Source organism: Silurus aristotelis (assembly GCF_946808225.1).
Source record: "Silurus aristotelis genome assembly, chromosome: 7".
Classification (NCBI taxonomy): Eukaryota; Metazoa; Chordata; class Actinopteri; order Siluriformes; family Siluridae; genus Silurus; species Silurus aristotelis.
In genome coordinates this window covers 2,611,166-2,629,626 of record NC_139580.1, presented here as the reverse complement: position 1 = coordinate 2,629,626, position 18,461 = coordinate 2,611,166, and the positions used below count along the sequence as shown (strand labels likewise).

The window sequence follows — 18,461 nt, the reverse complement described above, 5'->3', positions numbered from 1 at the left end:
ACCAACATACAGTTCAGCATCAGTTCAACATCAAGCAGAACATTTAGAGAGGAATCAATGATGAAGAAACTCCAGACTCGAACTCACCACCACACACGTGACCTCATTTACACGTTTTATTAAGTAGAAGGTTTTGTGTTCATGATGATTGTAATAGAAATCAATCAGTGTTTGAGTCATTAATATTAATCTATTAATAGATCAGTGTGCTGAGAGTCACATTCGAGTCTTAACACATAAACTGAGGTGATTAAGTGAAGAGTCTTGTGATAAAAATGATCATATGAAAATTATAGTTATAATAAATCACTACTTTGAATATTTAAGTACATTTGAAGGTAAAATCTTGTAATTTTACTGAAGTGACAGTTTAAATGAACACTTAATTAATATTATAAAGTGCGGATCCACTTTAACTACATGGTTTCCGCCGAACCGGAAACGAAGAGGGACTCGTTCGTGTAGTTTTATTTTGTATTTCCGGTTAAAATGGCGGATGATGTTGTTCCAGCTGAGGCTCCTGCAGCAGAAGGACCCGCAGGTGTCACCTCTACTACCGCCATGGATTATTTACAGGACGAGGTGTGAATTTAATGTATTAACAGATCATTTATAAACATGTTTTAATGATTTAGGTGTTTTTAATTCGGGTATTGAGACTCGGTTGCTCGCTAGCCGGTGATTAGCATAGAAGCGGCGGTTATAACGTGTTTATTAACTTTCATATAGCAATAAACACACTTTCTACATTATATATTACTCCATTAATGTTTTACCTGATTTCTCCTGCTGTGTCAGGGTTATAAATGACTGAATAGAGCGGTAATGAATGTACATAGTGTTCATTCATTCTTATAGACAGAGAGAGACAGGGGTGCCAATACTTATAAATCCTGTTTGGGAAACGTCCATCATCAAAATACTGTAATGATCCTATAGGGATATTGTTTGGTTGCAGTTTCTCATATTAAAATGTTAAAATTAAAATAAAAATAAATATTCAGGTGTTTATTAAGTGATTAAAAGTGTAGCAGAATAAAATAGATTTATAACATCAGTGAAAAACAGACGGTGGAAAGTCAGACTACAGGGTTGTATGAGTCAGTCACTGAACTTCCTCCTCAGACTGACCGGTGTTTTGTTGTGTAGTTCAGCATCGCTGGTCTTGTGGATCAGTTTGTTGATTGTGTTAGTGTCTGCCTCTCTCAGCCTGCTTCCTCATACAGGAGAGCACTGACCACAACAGTCTCCTGAAACACCCTCAGCATCATCCTGTAGATGTTTCCTCAATAAATAGACATGTCTTCTAAATAAATAGAGTACCTCAGTGTTTTTAGTCCATTCTAGGGGTATAGGTTATAAACGAGGGTTACTGGTATAATATGTTCTACAGTACAGTGTGTAAAAGAGGACTATAAACAACAGTGTAAACATAAACACAATGTTGTGCAAAAACAACAGTAGCAGCAATGAAGACGTGCAGAACAGCATGTAAACAGTTTAATATGATCATATATTAATATGGTGGTGCTGATGACATGTGTGTGAAGTGAAATGAGTATTGTGTGTGTGTGAGAAGAGTGTGTCAAGAATGTGTATAATGGGTGTGTGGGCTTCTGATGATCTCCACTGAGGATCCATCGATGAGTGTAGATGCAGTTAAAAAGTTTGAATTTATTTAATGTATGTGTCAGGATGTCACGTGACAGAAGGTAAAGATTTTCAGGGAATGATGATATTGTGCTGTAGATAGTCTATAGGTGACTGTACTTGGTGGACAGGCGAGTGTTAGCTTGTTGTTTTATCTTTTCTTTTCCTCATGCAGAAGTCAGATGCTGACGCCGTGCCTCCTCTGAACCTGGGGGATCTGGATCTCGCCTCAGATGAGTTCATTCTGGACGAAGTGGATAGTAAGTTCCTACACACACACACACACACACATACAGACACACATACAGACACACACACACACTGTGTATGTATGAGAGTGTGTTTATTGAGGTGTCTTTTTTTTCTTTTCTTCAGTCCACATTCAGGCCAATCTGGAGGACGAGCTGGTGCAGGAAGCTCTCAGAACGGTCAGAGAATAAAGTTTTTAGTGTTTTAGAGTTTTTTCCCAATCAAACGTCACACACCGGCTAATTAGTGTCCTACTCTATTTAGAACTTTTCTGTCTGAGCATAATTGATTACCTACCCCAATAAAAGACTCTTTGCTGGTCACTGATGGTGTTCAAATCACCACTTTACCATCAGTAATGTTCCTAAAACTGACATATTCTATCATTCTGATTCATTCAGAGCAGGGATGTGTGTTATTTTGTTCCTTCTATAGGGTGTGGATCTGCGTCAGTACTCCAAGCAGGTGGAGACGGAGCTACAGCGCATTGAACAGGCCTCCATTAAAGACTGTATCCTCACCCAACCGTGTCGCAGCACCACAGAACAACACGGAAACATTGTGGAGTCACCAGAATCCAGAATTAAAATGAAGCATGTAATTATAACTTTCGATCAGTAGGTGGCGTTGGAACGGAATTTGGTGCATAACCTCAGGTCATGGTCCTGAATCTCTGCACCAAGGTGTGTGTCATTGTGTAAAGTCCTTGATGAGATACTGCCTAACTGAGTGATGAACAAGTTCTAAGAGCAAATATAAACTTCAAATACCAAGATTAGATGGTAATTAACTCGATTCAGTGATGCTTGACTAATAGTTATATCCAGTGGGTGGCGCTAGAGCATTGGAAACAGTTGACCCAAATTTGGTCAGAATGTTCCTTGGACAATCAGTATAATGAATCTCACAGCTTTTTTCCCCACACTGCAGAAGCGAAGAAGGAAAGTAAGAATGAACAAAGACTGTGTCTGTATGTCTGGTGCTGGGCCCCTAATGATAACGAACCCTTGACTAGACCGTGTACAGACATTAAGGAAAGTCAGAACATCGCGTCACTACACAACCAGATCACCGCCTGTGACTCCATATTGGAGGTAAGATCATGTGATCAAAGCCAATCGCATCGTTCCTACTTTTTTATGTGATAAACTCACTGGTGTACACACAAGTCATGGTCCGGTTTATTTTCGGTTCAGTTACTGGGGAAGAAATGCAAAACATATAATTGCTTGTTTTTTTTTTTTTTTTAGATAATACAGTTTATTATTATGAACTATTATTATGATCAACAGTTTACATTTTAAAAACAATTTTAATAAAAAATAAAATGTCTATAAATAAAATAAATTAAATGAATGCAAAATACTTTTTTTATTATATTTATTAAATTGAGTAATCGATTAAATTAGATTAAAAACAATCAAATAAATATTAAATAGTTAACATTTTGTTAGACCCCATTTGGGCAACACAGATGTTTATATAAGTGTGTGTTTTATTTTGTATTTAATATTTCAATATTTTTCACTTATTTTTATTTTCAGTACACATGTGCACTGTATCAAAACGAGTTTGGTAGAAATGCGTGTACCGTTACACCCCTAATAACTACACTGAAAGATCATCCCTAACAGCAGCTGAATTTAAGCTCTGCCTGTTTTAGTGGATCGAATCAGGTGTGTGTGTGTGTGTGTGTGTGTGTGTGTGTAGAGGATGGAGGGAATGTTGAGCGGTTTCCAGGCAGACCTGTCGTCCATCAGCAGTGAGATCGAGACGCTGCAGCAGCAGTCAGTCAGTATGAGTGTGAGACTGAAGAACAGACAGGCTGTACGCAGTCACCTCAGCCAACTGGTGGACGAGCTGCTCGTACCCAGCACCATGATCAAGTACACACACACACGTTTAAATTCTCAAAGGACTACCTACCTGTCTCTTTTTCACTCACTCACTCACTCACTCACTCACTCACTCACTCACTCACTCACTCACTCACTCACTCTCTCTCTCTCTTTCTCTCACTCTCTCACTCTCTCACTCTCTCACTCTCTCACTCTCTCTCTCTCTCTCTCTCTCTCTCTCTCTCTCTCTCTCTCTCTCTCTCTCTCTCTCTCTCTCTCTCTGTGTGCAGTGTGATATTAGAGAGCCCTGTGACAGAGCAGCAGTTCCTCGAGCAGCTTCATGAGCTCAACAATAAGATCAACTTCGCCAAAGAACTGAGTTTCAGAGAGACGCTCGCCTGCGCAGACATCCAGGACATCGTCGATCGCCTCAAGATCAAGGTGACACACACACACACTCACACACACTTGTGTGAATGAACAAGTGATGTAATTAGTGTGTTATCGTGTATGAATGTGTGTGTGTATGTGTGTGTGTGTGTGTGTCATCCTCAGGCGGTCAGTAAGATCCGTGAATTCATCCTGCAGAAGATCTACTCGTTCAGAAAGCCCATGACCAATTACCAGATTCCTCAGAACACACTCCTCAAGTACAGGTGTGTGTAGATACACAGAAAAAAAATCAAATAGATATATATATTGCTAAAAGTATTGGGACACCTGACCTTTCCTGCTATTTCTGGTTCTCCAAACTGTTACCACAAATCTGGAGGAATTCAATTGTACAGGACGTCTTTAGATGGCGCTATAATACAATTTAGCATTCACTTAAACTTAGAAACACAAACTTGTTCCAGCATGGCAATGCCCCTGTGCACAAAGTGAGCTTCTTGAAGATCTGGTGTACATGCTTTGGAGAGGAAGATCTTGAGTGGTCTGCTATAGAGCTCTGATCTCATCACTACTGAACACCTTTGGGATGTATTGAATGTGAACACTGACTGCACCCCAGGTCTCCTCACCTACATCAAAACCTGCCTTTCATAACACCCTTGTGGCTGATGAACACACATATCCATAAGCTCACTCCAAAATCTAGTGGAAACTCTTCCCAGAAGAGTGGAGGGAACTATAAGAGTAAATTGGGAATAAATGTGGAATGTGACGCTCAAAAATCACACACCAAACCTATGACCAGGTGACCAAATACCTTTGGTGATAGTGTGTGTATGCTACTGTGCTGTGTAATTTTAGAAGTTTAGAATAATCAGTGTGTCATGGTGTGTGTGTTCTGTATGTGTGTAATTGATGTCCTGTTCTTCTACAGGTTCTTCTACCAGTTCCTGTTGGCCAATGAGAGGACGGTAGCAAAAGAAATTCGGGATGAGTACGTGGACACCATGAGCAAGATCTACTACAGCTATTTCAAGTCCTACAGCAGCCGACTGCTCAAAGTTCAGGTAAGGAACAACGTTCTTCTATTAGATCTGCAATAGACTTTTTGTTGAAAACACTGTAGGTGTGAGGTGTTACAGAATGTTGGTGCACTAAACGGTGGTAAAGAAGAAAGTATAGCCGTTCACCTTATACCATAGTCACTTCACAGCATTGAAGCTGTTATTGATGTTTGGGGAGAAAAACTGACTGCATGGATAATAATAATGCTGAATTTTCATTATGCATTATATACAGCTTGATACATCTACAATTCTGCTCTGAATCACACCCAGAGATAAAGTAGTGTCAGATTACATATATTCACATAATAACTAGTTATTAGTTAGTCAGAGCATTATAAAGCTGTTGGAGTTAACTCCTGCTGCTGTTTTTTTAAAATTTTATTTCTTACTGAATATTTTCTTCTCCAGTTCGCCAATTCATCTTGCTCCACCATATGGGTTCCACCTTGTGTAAAACTTCTCCATGGAGCTCAGTAAGGTTATTTAGGAAATGTGTACAATAGCTGTCACACTGAATATTACTATGGTTAAAGCTGTTTATACTGTGAGCAGCACGTTCATCACTTCCAGCCAATCACAATACAGCATTCACACCTGAACTCCTCCCAGCCAATCACAATCCAGCATTCACACCTGAACTCCTTCCGGCCAATCACAATACAGCATTCACACCTGAACTCCTTCCGGCCAATCACAATACAGCATTCACACCTGAACTCCTTCCGGCCAATCACAATACAGCATTCACACCTGAACTCCTTCCGGCCAATCACTATCCAGCATTCACACCTGAACTCCTTCCGGCCAATCACAATACAGCATTCACACCTGAACTCCTTCCGGCCAATCACAATACAGCATTCACACCTGAACTCCTCCCGGCCAATCACAATACAGCATTCACACCTGAACTCCTCCCGGCCAATCACAATCCAGCATTCACACCTGAACTCCTTCCGGCCAATCACAATACAGCATTCACACCTGAACTCCTTCCGGCCAATCACTATCCAGCATTCACACCTGAACTCCTTCCGGCCAATCACTATCCAGCATTCACACCTGAACTCCTTCCGGCCAATCACTATCCAGCATTCACACCTGAACTCCTTCCGGCCAATCACTATCCAGCATTCACACCTGAACTCCTTCCGGCCAATCACAATACAGCATTCACACCTGAACTCCTTCCGGCCAATCACAATACAGCATTCACACCTGAACTCCTCCCAGCCAATCACAATCCAGCATTCACACCTGAACTCCTTCCGGCCAATCACAATCCAGCATTCACACCTGAACTCCTTCCGGCCAATCACAATACAGCATTCACACCTGAACTCCTTCCGGCCAATCACTATCCAGCATTCACACCTGAACTCCTTCCGGCCAATCACTATCCAGCATTCACACCTGAACTCCTTCCGGCCAATCACTATCCAGCATTCACACCTGAACTCCTTCCGGCCAATCACTATCCAGCATTCACACCTGAACTCCTTCCGGCCAATCACTATCCAGCATTCACACCTGAACTCCTTCCGGCCAATCACTATCCAGCATTCACACCTGAACTCCTTCCGGCCAATCACTATCCAGCATTCACACCTGAACTCCTTCCGGCCAATCACTATCCAGCATTCACACCTGAACTCCTTCCGGCCAATCACAATCCAACATTCACACCTGAACTCCTTCCGGCCAATCACAATCCAACATTCACACCTGAACTACTTCCTGCCAATCACAATCCAGCATTCACACCTGAACTCCTTCCAGCCAATCACAATCCAACATTCACACCTGAACTACTTCCTGCCAATCACTATCCAGCATTCACACCTGAACTCCTTCCAGCCAATCACAATCCAGCATTCAAACTGACCAGGATGTAAACAGGTGTGATGCTGGAGATCTGCTAGAATCTTTCAGGATATTCTGGGGGTCTATTACCAAAAAAAGGTGGAGAATCTTAACATACCCACAGATTATATGATTAATCAGTGCTGTTTGATCGCTTCCTCAGTATGAAGACGTAGCGGATAAAGATGATCTGATGGGTGTGGAAGATACAGCCAAGAAAGATATCCTTTACCACTTTTAGAGTTTAAAGTTTGAGAAGGTCAACGAGGCTCTATAACAGGGGTCACCAACCTTTTGAAACTACTACTTGAGTACTGATTAATGTGAAGGGCTACCAGTTTGATACACACAAGTCAAAATAACACACAAGTTCTGAAATAACAAATTTGCTCAATTTACCTTTAATTTACCTTTAATTAAATGTTATTAATAATATTATTAATATCTAGTCATCTATGTTTTGATATTGTCATTTTCAAATTCACAAAAAAATTAGATGCAGCTCACTGGTAGGTGGCGCTATAGTGAGCTATTTTTAGAAAAGGCCCGTGTTAATATACATTTTATTATTATATGTACACACATATTCAATAATACACACATTAACCTTTTTTCTGCTTGAGTTATTTTTTTTCCCACACATGCTTAATGAGATTGTATCCACATTTTAATTGGGATATGTTTGATCAATAAATTAAGAGTTTCCATGCTTTTATTGTTTAGCCCCACCTACTGGTACATACCCCTTCAGCAAGTGTTGGTTCTGGATAATTAAATACTGTATACAGGAGTGCTGATAGTTGTAGCACTATTTTCCTGAAAAAGATTTTTTATTTAGATTAATTTATCTTGAGGTAAAGATTGGATTTCTCTGAAGCACCTAAAAGTCTGATGTAAATATAAGAGTAGTGTAATGTGTAGACGGATGATTTGGTGGATGAATGTAACACAGTGTGGAGGTGAATCTTTAACACCACTGCAGGTTTTTTCTCCAAACCATCTCTGAAGAGCAGGAACACCATCTTCACTCTAGGTCAGAGGGGGGCGGTGCTGGGCCCGGCTGAGCTTGAGGGTCCTATCCTGATCCCACACGCGGTACAGCGTGCAGACTCCAGGGTGAGGACCCCCCCCCCCCCACTCCCCCTTCTGTCCATTTTTTCACTTATTCTGTTATATATAATTGCAGGTACATAGGAGAGTAGAGAGAAGCTCAAATACCCATCAAGTATAAAATGTGTGTGTGTGTGTGTGTGTGTGTGTGTGTGTGTGTGTGTGTGTGTGTGTCAGTACCCGTACGAGACGCTGTTCCGCAGTCAGCACTACGCTCTGTTGGATAACGGCTGCCGTGAGTTCCTCTTCCTGTCTGATTTCTTCATGGTGACGGGAAATTCAGCCCTGGATCTGTTCAACAGCATCATGGGCAAAACACTCAGCATGTTCATGGTACAGTCATCACACACACACACACACACACACACACACACACACACACACACACACACCTGGCTACATTATATATGTACACTTATACAACCCCAGTTCCAAAAAGTTTGGGACACTGTGCAAAATTTAAATAACGACAGAATGCATCGATTTGCAAATCTCATAAATAACCTGAGATTATATACCATTTGAAGAAAGGGTTGGGACTGGGCCATGTTTACCACTGTGTAACAACCAGTTACCATCTTATGCACTAATGCACAACCATACCATCAGAGATGCAGCTTTTTAAACTGAGCACCGTTAACATGCCAGATGATCCCTCTCCTCTTTAGTCCAGAGTTTTTCCAGCTGTTACCCTAATAAAATTACCCTATTTTTTTCTTTTTAAATTGGATCTGTGAGATTTGCAAATCATTACATTCTGTTTTTATTGACATTTTACACAGTGTCGCAACTTTTTTGGAACTGGGATAAAAAAGTAAAAAACTGTTTCGGTATTATGGAATTGATTAATGATGTTAAATTTAGACATGTTAAAAAACTTCTCTTTCTTTCGCTCTCTGCAGAAGAACATTGCTTCATACGTGTCAGATTGCTATGACAGCATCGCTGTGTTTCTGTGCATCCACATCATCCTCCGCTTCAAAAACATCACGGCCAAGAGGAACATCCCCGCCCTTGACAAGTAACACACACACACACACACACACACGCACACTTTTTCAACCTGATGGCTGACAAGAACTATGACACAAGCTTGTGTGTGTGTGTGTGTGTGTGTGTGTGTGTGTGTGTGTGTAGGTACTGGGAGGCTGTGTTGGAGATGTTATGGCCAAGGTTTGAGCTCATTCTGGAGATGAACATCCAGAGCATTCGGGATACAGATCCTCAAAAACTCGGAGTGCTAGACACCAGACCACACTACGTATACACACACACACACACACACACACACACACACACACACACACACAGAAAATAGAGCATCTGGTACATTTTAAATAAGTGTGTGTGTGTGTGTGTGTGTGTGTGTGTGTGTGTGTGTAGATCACTCGGCGCTATGCTGAGTTTTCCTCTGCTGTAGTGAGCATAAACCAGACGTTCCCTAACGAGAGAACCAACGTCCTGCTGGGACAACTACAGGTACACACACACACACACACACATGAGCACACACACACACACACACACACCATAGAAGCAAAATAAGTATTTACATTTCTGCAAAACTGTGTTTCAGATCGAGGTGGAGAATTTTGTGTTAAAGATGGCTGCTGAATTTCCCTCCAGACGAGAACAACTCATTTTCCTTATCAACAACTACGACATGTTGCTGGGGGTTCTTATGGTACACACACACACACACACACACACACACACACACACACACACACACACACACACACACACACACACACACACACACACACACACACACAGTGCATTAATAAAATCCTTATGTAATTTGAAGACTTTATCCACTATAAGTGTGTGTGTGTGTGTGTGTGTGTGTGTGTGTGTGTGTGTGTGTTGCAGGAGAGAGCAGCAGATGACAGTAAGGAGGTGGAAGGATTTCAGCAGCTCCTCCTGGCCAGGACACAGGTATAATGTTGGCATAATTAGCTAGTATCACCATGTAACTGTAGTAAAGGGTTACTGTAGTGTGTGTGTGTGTGTGTGTGTGATAGGAGTTCATCGAGGAGATCCTCGCCCCACCGTTTGGAGGCATGATCACGTTTGTGAAGGAGAGCGAGGCTCTGATAGAGAAAGGGCAGCTGGACAAGCTGAAGAATGATGAAGGTGAAGAGAGCTGAATGTTCTCTCTGTTCAGTATTTTTTTTTGTTATCAACACAACCTCTGTTTTTGAATGTGCTAATCATTTATTTACATTTATTGCACAAATCAAATCATTAATTTATTAAATAATTACCGAGTTAATTAACTGCGCTGTTCACTGAAAATAAAGCCGGATTTTCACATTTCACAATTTCCACAATTCAAATCGAACATGCGGATCATGAATACGGATGATCCGCTGTGGCGACCCCTAATGGGAGAAGCCGAAACAAAGAACAAACATTTTCAAACAATTTCTTGAATTGTGGAATTTTTAGGGGTTTATTATTGGAAATGTTATTAATTCATAATAATTGGAAAAATTTATTTTGCTAATAATTTAGTCCATATAGCAGATTTCTGTGCATGTGTTAGATGTTTTTTTCTTAGACAAATATTTTATTTAATTGATTTTGCATTAACATCAAATAACAGTATAATAAAACATTTATCTTACTGTTCTCACTTCTATATGTTTGTTCATTTCTTATTGGTTATTATTTATTTTTTAATATTCTGTATATTATATAATATTGTGAGTAACTGGTGTGTGTGTGTGTGTGTGTGTGTGTGTGTGTGTGTGTGTGTGTGTGTGTCAGTTCGTATCACACAGCTGGTCCGTGGTTTCTCCAGCTCGTGGAAGCAGTCAGTGGAAGCTCTGAGTCAGGACGTCATGCGCTGCTTCACCAACTTTAAAAATGGCACCAGCATCATTCAGGCACTTTTTTCTTTTTCTTCTTTCTCTTTCATTTTGCATTTATTCATTCATTCATTCATTGCTGAAGCACTGTTGATTAAACAATTAAATTGTGTGTGTGCATGTGTTTGTTTCCTTCACTAGGGGGCGCTGACGCAACTCATTCAGTACTATCATGGCTTCCATAAGATCCTGTCCCAGCCGACGTTCCGCAGCCTGGCTGTGCGCTCCGAGCTCATCAACCTGCACCATCTCATGGTGGAGGTGAAGAAACACAAACCAAACTTTTAACACTACCACACACACACACACACACACACACACACACACACACACACACACGCACACACACGTTCGCACCTGTTGGAGCGATGAAGGACCTAAGCGCATTCTTTCCTTATCTTGTTTTGGTTCGGTTCTGGAGAATGTAAATAAGATATTATTATACAGTACATGAACACAGTGATGTTGATTTAATGGAAGAGGGACCACATTGTGAATATTTAATTGATCTTAATAATGTGTTGAACTGCTGTAAGACTCGACGCCTGATCGACTGAATCACATCGGTATTTCAATCCTGATTAAATAAAAACATTTCTGAATAATGAACTAAAGTGGTGGGTTTAAATAAATTTCACACGTAGTGCTCATTATTAAGTTTAAATCTCATAGTTTGATTGATGAGTTCAGCCTAATAATAATTAGAATTTAATTTGAATTTATATTGATGAAAATGTGAGTGTTGGTTAAGGGTGCAAAATACATTATAGAGACACTACAAAGCTCACGAGGCAATTCTCCTCAGTCAGATGAATGTCCATATTTGTTTATGTCTAGTGATTGAGCAAAAGTTGATGGTGGTGAGGGAGAAAAATCCCTGAGATGGTATAAAGAATAAATCTTGAGAGGAACCAGAAGGGAACTGATCGTCATTTGGGTAACAGTGAAAGTCCATTCATGATGTTTCCTTCATTGTTGATGTATCACATGTTCATACAATAATTAAATATTATATATACAGTGGAACCCGGTTATGTCGATGTCCTAGGGGGTCAAAAAGCATCGAGATAACCGATGATCGAGATAAACGAAAATCAAAATGGCGGCAGTATATTAACGTGCTTGAAATTTCTTTATGTACATGATGTGCGTTAATAAATGAGAATGTGCAGGCACGTGTTTTTGGCTATAAAAATTTACATACATGTTTGTTAACTGTCATGAAACCACCAACTTGGATTGGTCAACTTTTTTCCTGTTATAAATTAAATAATCTTTTATCTTCTATTTACTTGAATGTGTGACAAATATAAAAAAATAAAATAAATAAGGAAGGGGGTAAATTCTTTTTCACAGCACTGTAATATATGTTATATAATGTTACACACTGAATAATTTTATTGCACCCAATAGGTGAATAGGTTCAAAAGAATACTGTACATGTGCTACACTGTGAGTGTACATACATGTCTCCAATAACACTACAAGTTGTGGATTTTAAAACAAGCACCCCACCCCTTCCCCCTCTGCTCATCTACAAGATGGTGCACAGAGAACCGCATGCGTCAAGACTGAGTCTGGAACCTTTGCAGACATCCTGGTTTTTGTGAGGTCTTTAATGCAGACAGTCCCTTGGTCTTGCATTAGCAGGAGATTTGCATTTTCAGCTTGCAATATTTGTTGTCCAGAGAATGATTGCCATTTCCGTGCATGCTTTTAAAACCCAGACAAAGGGCTCCACCGCAGTGTTTGTAAACTTTGCTGGCATCAAGGAACAAAGTCAAGTTTGCAGTGTGCAAGTGAAGCGTCCATGTCCTAACAGATCTGCCAAAAACAAGGCATGCAAAATGCTTGCGGCATGGCAGTCATATTTGATGCCAACTTGAGAGCTAATTTCAGTGTATCAAGAAGTATTAATCATCTGACTTTCATTGTAGATGTTTAAACATGCGATGAGCACCAATTTATTTTAGAGTGGAAAGTTTGGCAGCCAAAATAGCTCAAGTCGCATGCATGAGAAGTTGTGGTTTTAGCTTCAGTTGTGGGGAAAGGCATCAGAGTGTGAAAGCATATTGTTGTGTGGCTTCAGTGTTGATTGTCAGTAAAGAAGTGATAATGCTGGTGAGCAGCTGGCATTCTCCTAATAGAATGTGTAGGATCCATCTACACAGGGAGCTTCCCAGGTCCATTTTCTAAAGTTTCATATTAAGTTTGAATGGCAGAATGATGTGTAATGCTAAACTATAATCCACAGATAGCATTCTCACATGTGTTCTTTCAGTAGAGGTGGGAGAGAGTGGTGTGTATGGTGAAGTTAATGGTAACATCAGTGGAGGATATTATTAACAGACTGCGGTGGGTCGATCAGGCTGTCAGCAAAGTGCAGATTTTAGTGAACTTAAGAAGCAGTGTTGTTCAAAACAGTATAGGTTAATGGCAGGGTAATGGAAAATGTCGTTACAGACTGGTTAAATATAGGTGATCACAAAGTTCTCTCTTTCTCACTGGGGTGAAAAAAATAATAGCACATTTCTGTATCTGCTGATTGTGTTATTAAACACAAACACTGCACATTAAACAGCTCACACGTTTGTCTCTGTTACCAAGGGGAAGGTACATCACGTTTTAAATCAGAGTTGAACTCATTTTTATTTTATTATTGATCATTCTGTTACAATACTGTTGAGTAGGTAGTTATAAAGTTACATTTTTATTCCATGGGATAAGTTACTTCCTACTAAACATACATAACTTCTGACCTGCATTCTCTGGAATAAGGAAGTCACAGGTCTGTGATCTGCAGTGAAACATAAAAATAGCAGTTCAAACGCTCTCCGTTTAATTATTTTGGCTTAGGAAATAAAGTTTTTTTTGAGAGAAACCAAATCAATATGCGTTTTGGAGTCCCTGAAATCCCTGTATACCACAGAGGAGCGGTGTTGTTCAAAACAGAGGATTTATTTCCTCTGTTTTTATTTAAATTATGTCTCTGTACTGATATAGAGGCGATTCGATTCGTTTGTGGTGTGAAATTAGAGTCATTTCATACATAATGAAGGTTTATTCATCCAAACTTCAGAATGGATAGTTATGTGATTTTCCTCATTGCAATTTAGCGTGGAAAATGTTGCAGCCACAACAGCTCAAGTAAAACTCTCTGGCCTGCACTTCATTAAATGACTTGTTTTTAAAAGATACAAACTATGCCCTTTGGGTTTAATGAGAAATGGTAGTTTCCAGCCACAACCTGTGCAGTTTTACTCTTTTTTATCTTTTGCATTTTGGGACCTTTAGGGTTTTGTGTTTCAGGTATGGTTAAAGGCATCAGGGTTACAGTATACAGTATATTGTGTTGGGTCTCATTTCTATTTGCTTATACATAACCTCAGCATCATCTCGTCCTGTCAAGAAGCTTTTATTGTCATTTATACCATATATATCTGACACAGTACACAGCGAAATGAGAGACCGTTCCTCCAGAACCCTGGTTCTGCATTAAACAACAAAAATATACATAACAGTACACAGAGCTCAGGACTAAAGTGAGTGTCCTCACCACATCATGTACAACCAAGTGCAAACAGTGCAGACATAAGACAGTGTGGGACAGATACACAAAATAAAGCTGACCAGTAAACCTATTGTATATGGTTATACAGTGATGTGCAAAAGAGGACTATTAACAAGAGTGTATTTGTGAACAAAAACACAATGTAGCGCAAAAACAGCAGTAGATGCAGAAAGAAGGTGAAAGGTCAAAGGTTAAATGTTAACGGCTTATGTAAGTGTTCATGAAAAATAGAATGTATTTCTTGACAGTTGGTGTATTTTGGATTTTAGGTGTCATACCAGCAATATAAATGAATAGGTAATAATCGATGAAGTCTTTGATATACCATGTTTTATAGAGGAGGGCTTTTGCATACAATTGTATATTAAATAAACAGTCTTAAGACAAAAGTTAAAAGCCATAAAATCCAGACATTTAAGTAAAAGAAAAAAACATGAACTGGTATAAGGGTTGAAGTAAATAGAAAGTGTAATGGAAACTGTAGTTAGAGATATGGGGTAAATATAGGTGAATTACCACAGTTCTTTTTTTTCTTGCTGTTGTGAAAAAACACACTTCTCTGTCCACTGATGGTGTTAATAACCACAAATGCTGAGCAAGGCACAAAGATTCATTTCCTGTGAACCAGTACAACAATTTATACATTGGAGCTTCTAAGAAGTTATGTTCTTACACGCTTGTTACATTTTGGTTCTGTGCAAACACCCTGAGCTTTACTTCTTTTGTTTCCAACATGTAGGAACACCTTCCACGTGTTCACCTAAGGTCACCTTCTCAGCAGCCTTGGGGCTGAATTGCAACAGAACAAATACAGCAGTTCAAACCCTTTCTGCTTTTAATCATTATTGCTAATAAAATAGAGCTCTGTTGAGTAAAGCACTGCTTATGTCAGTACTGAGCCTGAATGTGAAATAAGAAGCCTGTTAATATCTTTATAGGCTAAAGAGTGGTCATTATGGAAAAATTCTTTGCTAGAAACTCAAAGCACTTCTGTACGTCACTCTGGACAAGGGGTCTGGTAAATCCTATAAAAAAATATTGGAAATGTGCAGCTATATGCTTCATGGGACATGGCTACTGGGCATACTGTGTTTTTAATGCTAATATCAGATCTTTTCAGACATCTTTTCAGTCTATTATTTTCTGTTATTCCAAGTCCTCTTTAATTTTGTGTCATCCTTGTAAATTAGCATGTTTTAAATCTCTGCAGTACCATAAATACTGAGCTTATAGTCATGGGCAAACAATGCGCAAAACCCAAACTTGCAAAATATAAACAAAAACAAAAAAAAATAATCCATTTACAACTAATCATTGTTCAGGCTAACCATTAACATTTACAGGCGTGGGAGAGCTAGCTTAAGAAACACCAGGGGCTAAGGGGCCGAGAACAACTGGTAACAAAAAAGTCAGGAGCCATGGAATGAAGGGAATGAGCAGCGGTGGACAGTAACAAAGTTATTATTTTTTGTCATTTATGAGCGGATTAAAACTTAACTGGTCAAGAACGCAGCAAGCCACCAATCACGGCATCTTCCCAGGAGGAAGCAAAAAAAATAATAAAAAATAAAAAATCTTTCATTGTTGTATTTTTTTACTACTCATTTGCACGTTCGCATCAATTATTATATCATGTCAGTCAGTAAACCTGGGGGGAACCGGAGTGTGCACCCACCGCCCGGAGAAGTTTCCTCACTCATACACCCAGAAAGGAGAGGTGGGGGTTGGGTGATGTCACGTCAGTAAGGAGAGCAGAAAACAAATTTAAATTGTGGATGATAAAAAAGGTCTAAACCCTCAGGAGCCTAATTCAGAAAAAAATAGGAAAGAAGTAGGGGGAAACATGCAAAAGGTCTATCACCGAAAACAGGGAAGAAACAAAAACCAAACAGAAATGGCAGCCACACCCATACTACCGGTGAAAAAGACAACAAACATATGTACATATATTTACAACCATATAATACAGTGAGTATTTACAATCAGCTAGCCAGTCGAAACGGGACAGGGCAAACTCAAAGTCAGAACGGGCGTAGGTCAATAACGGGTCATCAAAAAACATGGAAGGGAATAACCAAAAGAATGACGCGAGCGTCGGCTAAGTGATGTCCGTCCCCATGTTCCCATGTCCGTCCGGGCTTTATAGGTCACCACCTGGTGAAAACTAATCAATGGGAGAGATGGTCATTGTGTGGTTCACCAGGGCTTCATTCAAACTAGAACCACCATTGCTGGTTGGTGGTATCTACTTATCACAAACATACAGTTCAGTGTGCGTTAAACCGCAAGCAGAACATTTAGAGAGGAATAAATGATGAAGAAACTCCTGACTCTAACTTGCCACAACACCCGTGACCTCATTTGCACGATTTTTTGAAGTCTTTTGAAGTTTTTGGGCTCATGATAATTTATTAGATATCAATCAGTGTTTAACTCATTAATATTATTCTATTAATAGAGTGTTAGATTGTTTTTTCCACATATGAATTGATTAGGCAAAGAGTCTTGTAATAAAGAATTATAAGACATTATAGCCATAATAAATCATAGTTCTTTGGATACTTAAGTACATTTGAAGGCAAATGCTTTTGTACTTTCACTCAAGTGAAAGTTTAAAGGGACATTATTCCTGGAGTCATATTTTACCTCGTGTATCTCCACTTTTACTCAACTACATGCTTTTAGATTTCTTCCACCACTAAAAATGAGAATGTGACTGTGACAGGGCAGGTTTAATCTGTACATAACTTTGTTGATTTCTTTTTTAAACAGGCTGAAATGGCTACTGTATTTAGGGATGTGGATTTGTGTGCATAAGGCTCAGGTTGTATACTATAATTCATAATTGGTTGATAGTCAGCATGTGCATTTCTCTGGGTGGAAAAAAAAACAATTCTCTTGTGGCTTGAGTCTTGGAAAAATGGTCGGCAAATTCCTGGATGAAAATGTTACCAATTGACTGAGGGTGTTTTCACACCTAGTTCGTTTGAGGCCTCCAAACGCTCTCGGAGCGGTTCAGTGTGTATATGTGAACAAACCAAGTGATCTCAGACCCCTTAAAAGGACCCAGAAGCGAACCGTACTCGGACCACCTCCGGAGGTGGTCCGAGTACGGTTCGTTTGTGGGTCCGTTTGTGGTTCGATTTGTTTGTGACATGTGAAAGCATTGAGGTCCCGGTCCGCTTTGCGGTTCGTTTCGCCAAATGTCCCTGGAGGCTTGCCATACCTGCAGCCGTGTTCCGTCACTGCTGAAACACAAAACTTTTCAACATGGCAGGTCGCGAAGTTGTGTGGTCTTATGAAGAAAGCTGTGCACTTATTGATATTTGGAAAGAGGATGAAATTAAACGCCAACTATTCCCAACACATAAAAACATAAAATTATTTATTCTGTTTTCCCAAAAACTGTAGGAAAGGGGCTACAACAGAACAGCACTACAATGTCGTGTAAAAGTGAAAAAACTACGAGAAAAGTACATGAGCACACGTGATAAAATGCGTCGTTAGGGAGTCTGCTGAAATCAAGGATTCCTGTCCTGTTCACTTTAAGTGAACTGGGTTTGGTTCTTTTAAAACGAACTATATGTGAAAACACCCTGAGGGGTCATTTTTAAGGAAGATTAGTAAGGGTGTTTTCACATATAGAACTGGGTTCTCTTTTTGGTCCTCTTTAGTATTGAAGTGATCTCAGACCCTTTCGTGTTCACACCTCATCCTTATAAGAACTCAGAACCCAGAATTCTGTGAAATTTGATCACGTGTGCTCATGTACTTCTGTCGTAATTTTTCACTTTTACACGACATTGTAGTGCTGTTCTGTTGTAGGCCCTTTCCTTCAGTTTTTGGG

General features: G+C 39.7%; 1 protein-coding gene and 1 long non-coding RNA gene across 2 annotated transcripts in view; both read left to right on the top strand.

Moving 5' to 3' along the window:
• The first annotated feature begins 445 nt into the window (after window positions 1-445).
• On the top strand, window positions 446-11,657 carry vps52 (VPS52 subunit of GARP complex). The gene is made up of 20 exons (XM_083545750.1): window positions 446-582; window positions 1,826-1,910; window positions 2,026-2,078; window positions 2,335-2,410; window positions 2,926-2,993; window positions 3,610-3,785; window positions 4,028-4,178; window positions 4,293-4,393; window positions 5,065-5,197; window positions 7,224-7,281; window positions 8,043-8,176; window positions 8,348-8,503; window positions 9,073-9,191; window positions 9,308-9,431; window positions 9,554-9,649; window positions 9,747-9,854; window positions 10,043-10,108; window positions 10,195-10,306; window positions 10,943-11,061; window positions 11,185-11,657. The coding sequence occupies exons 1-20, from the start codon at window positions 490-492 to the stop codon at window positions 11,329-11,331; spliced, it is 2,175 nt and encodes a 724-aa protein (XP_083401876.1). The 5' UTR covers window positions 446-489; the 3' UTR covers window positions 11,332-11,657.
• Window positions 11,658-12,905: 1,248 nt separating this feature from the next.
• The window catches only part of LOC310728963, a 73,231-nt gene continuing 67,675 nt past the window's right edge, over window positions 12,906-18,461 (top strand). Inside the window, exon 1 of the long non-coding RNA XR_014534407.1 lies at window positions 12,906-18,243. This is a non-coding gene — a long non-coding RNA (uncharacterized lncRNA). The remainder of the gene's footprint in view (window positions 18,244-18,461) is intronic.

Excerpts from the sequence above, each read along its gene's own strand:
- vps52 (XM_083545750.1), top strand. The coding sequence starts at position 490 with ATGGCGGATGATGTTGTTCCAGCTGAGGCTCCTGCAGCAGAAGGACCC. Across the intron at positions 2,411-2,925 it reads ACAGGCCTCCATTAAAGACT|ACATTAAGGAAAGTCAGAAC; the intron begins GTATCCTCACCC and ends GACCGTGTACAG. Across the intron at positions 9,650-9,746 it reads TCCTGCTGGGACAACTACAG|ATCGAGGTGGAGAATTTTGT; the intron begins GTACACACACAC and ends ACTGTGTTTCAG.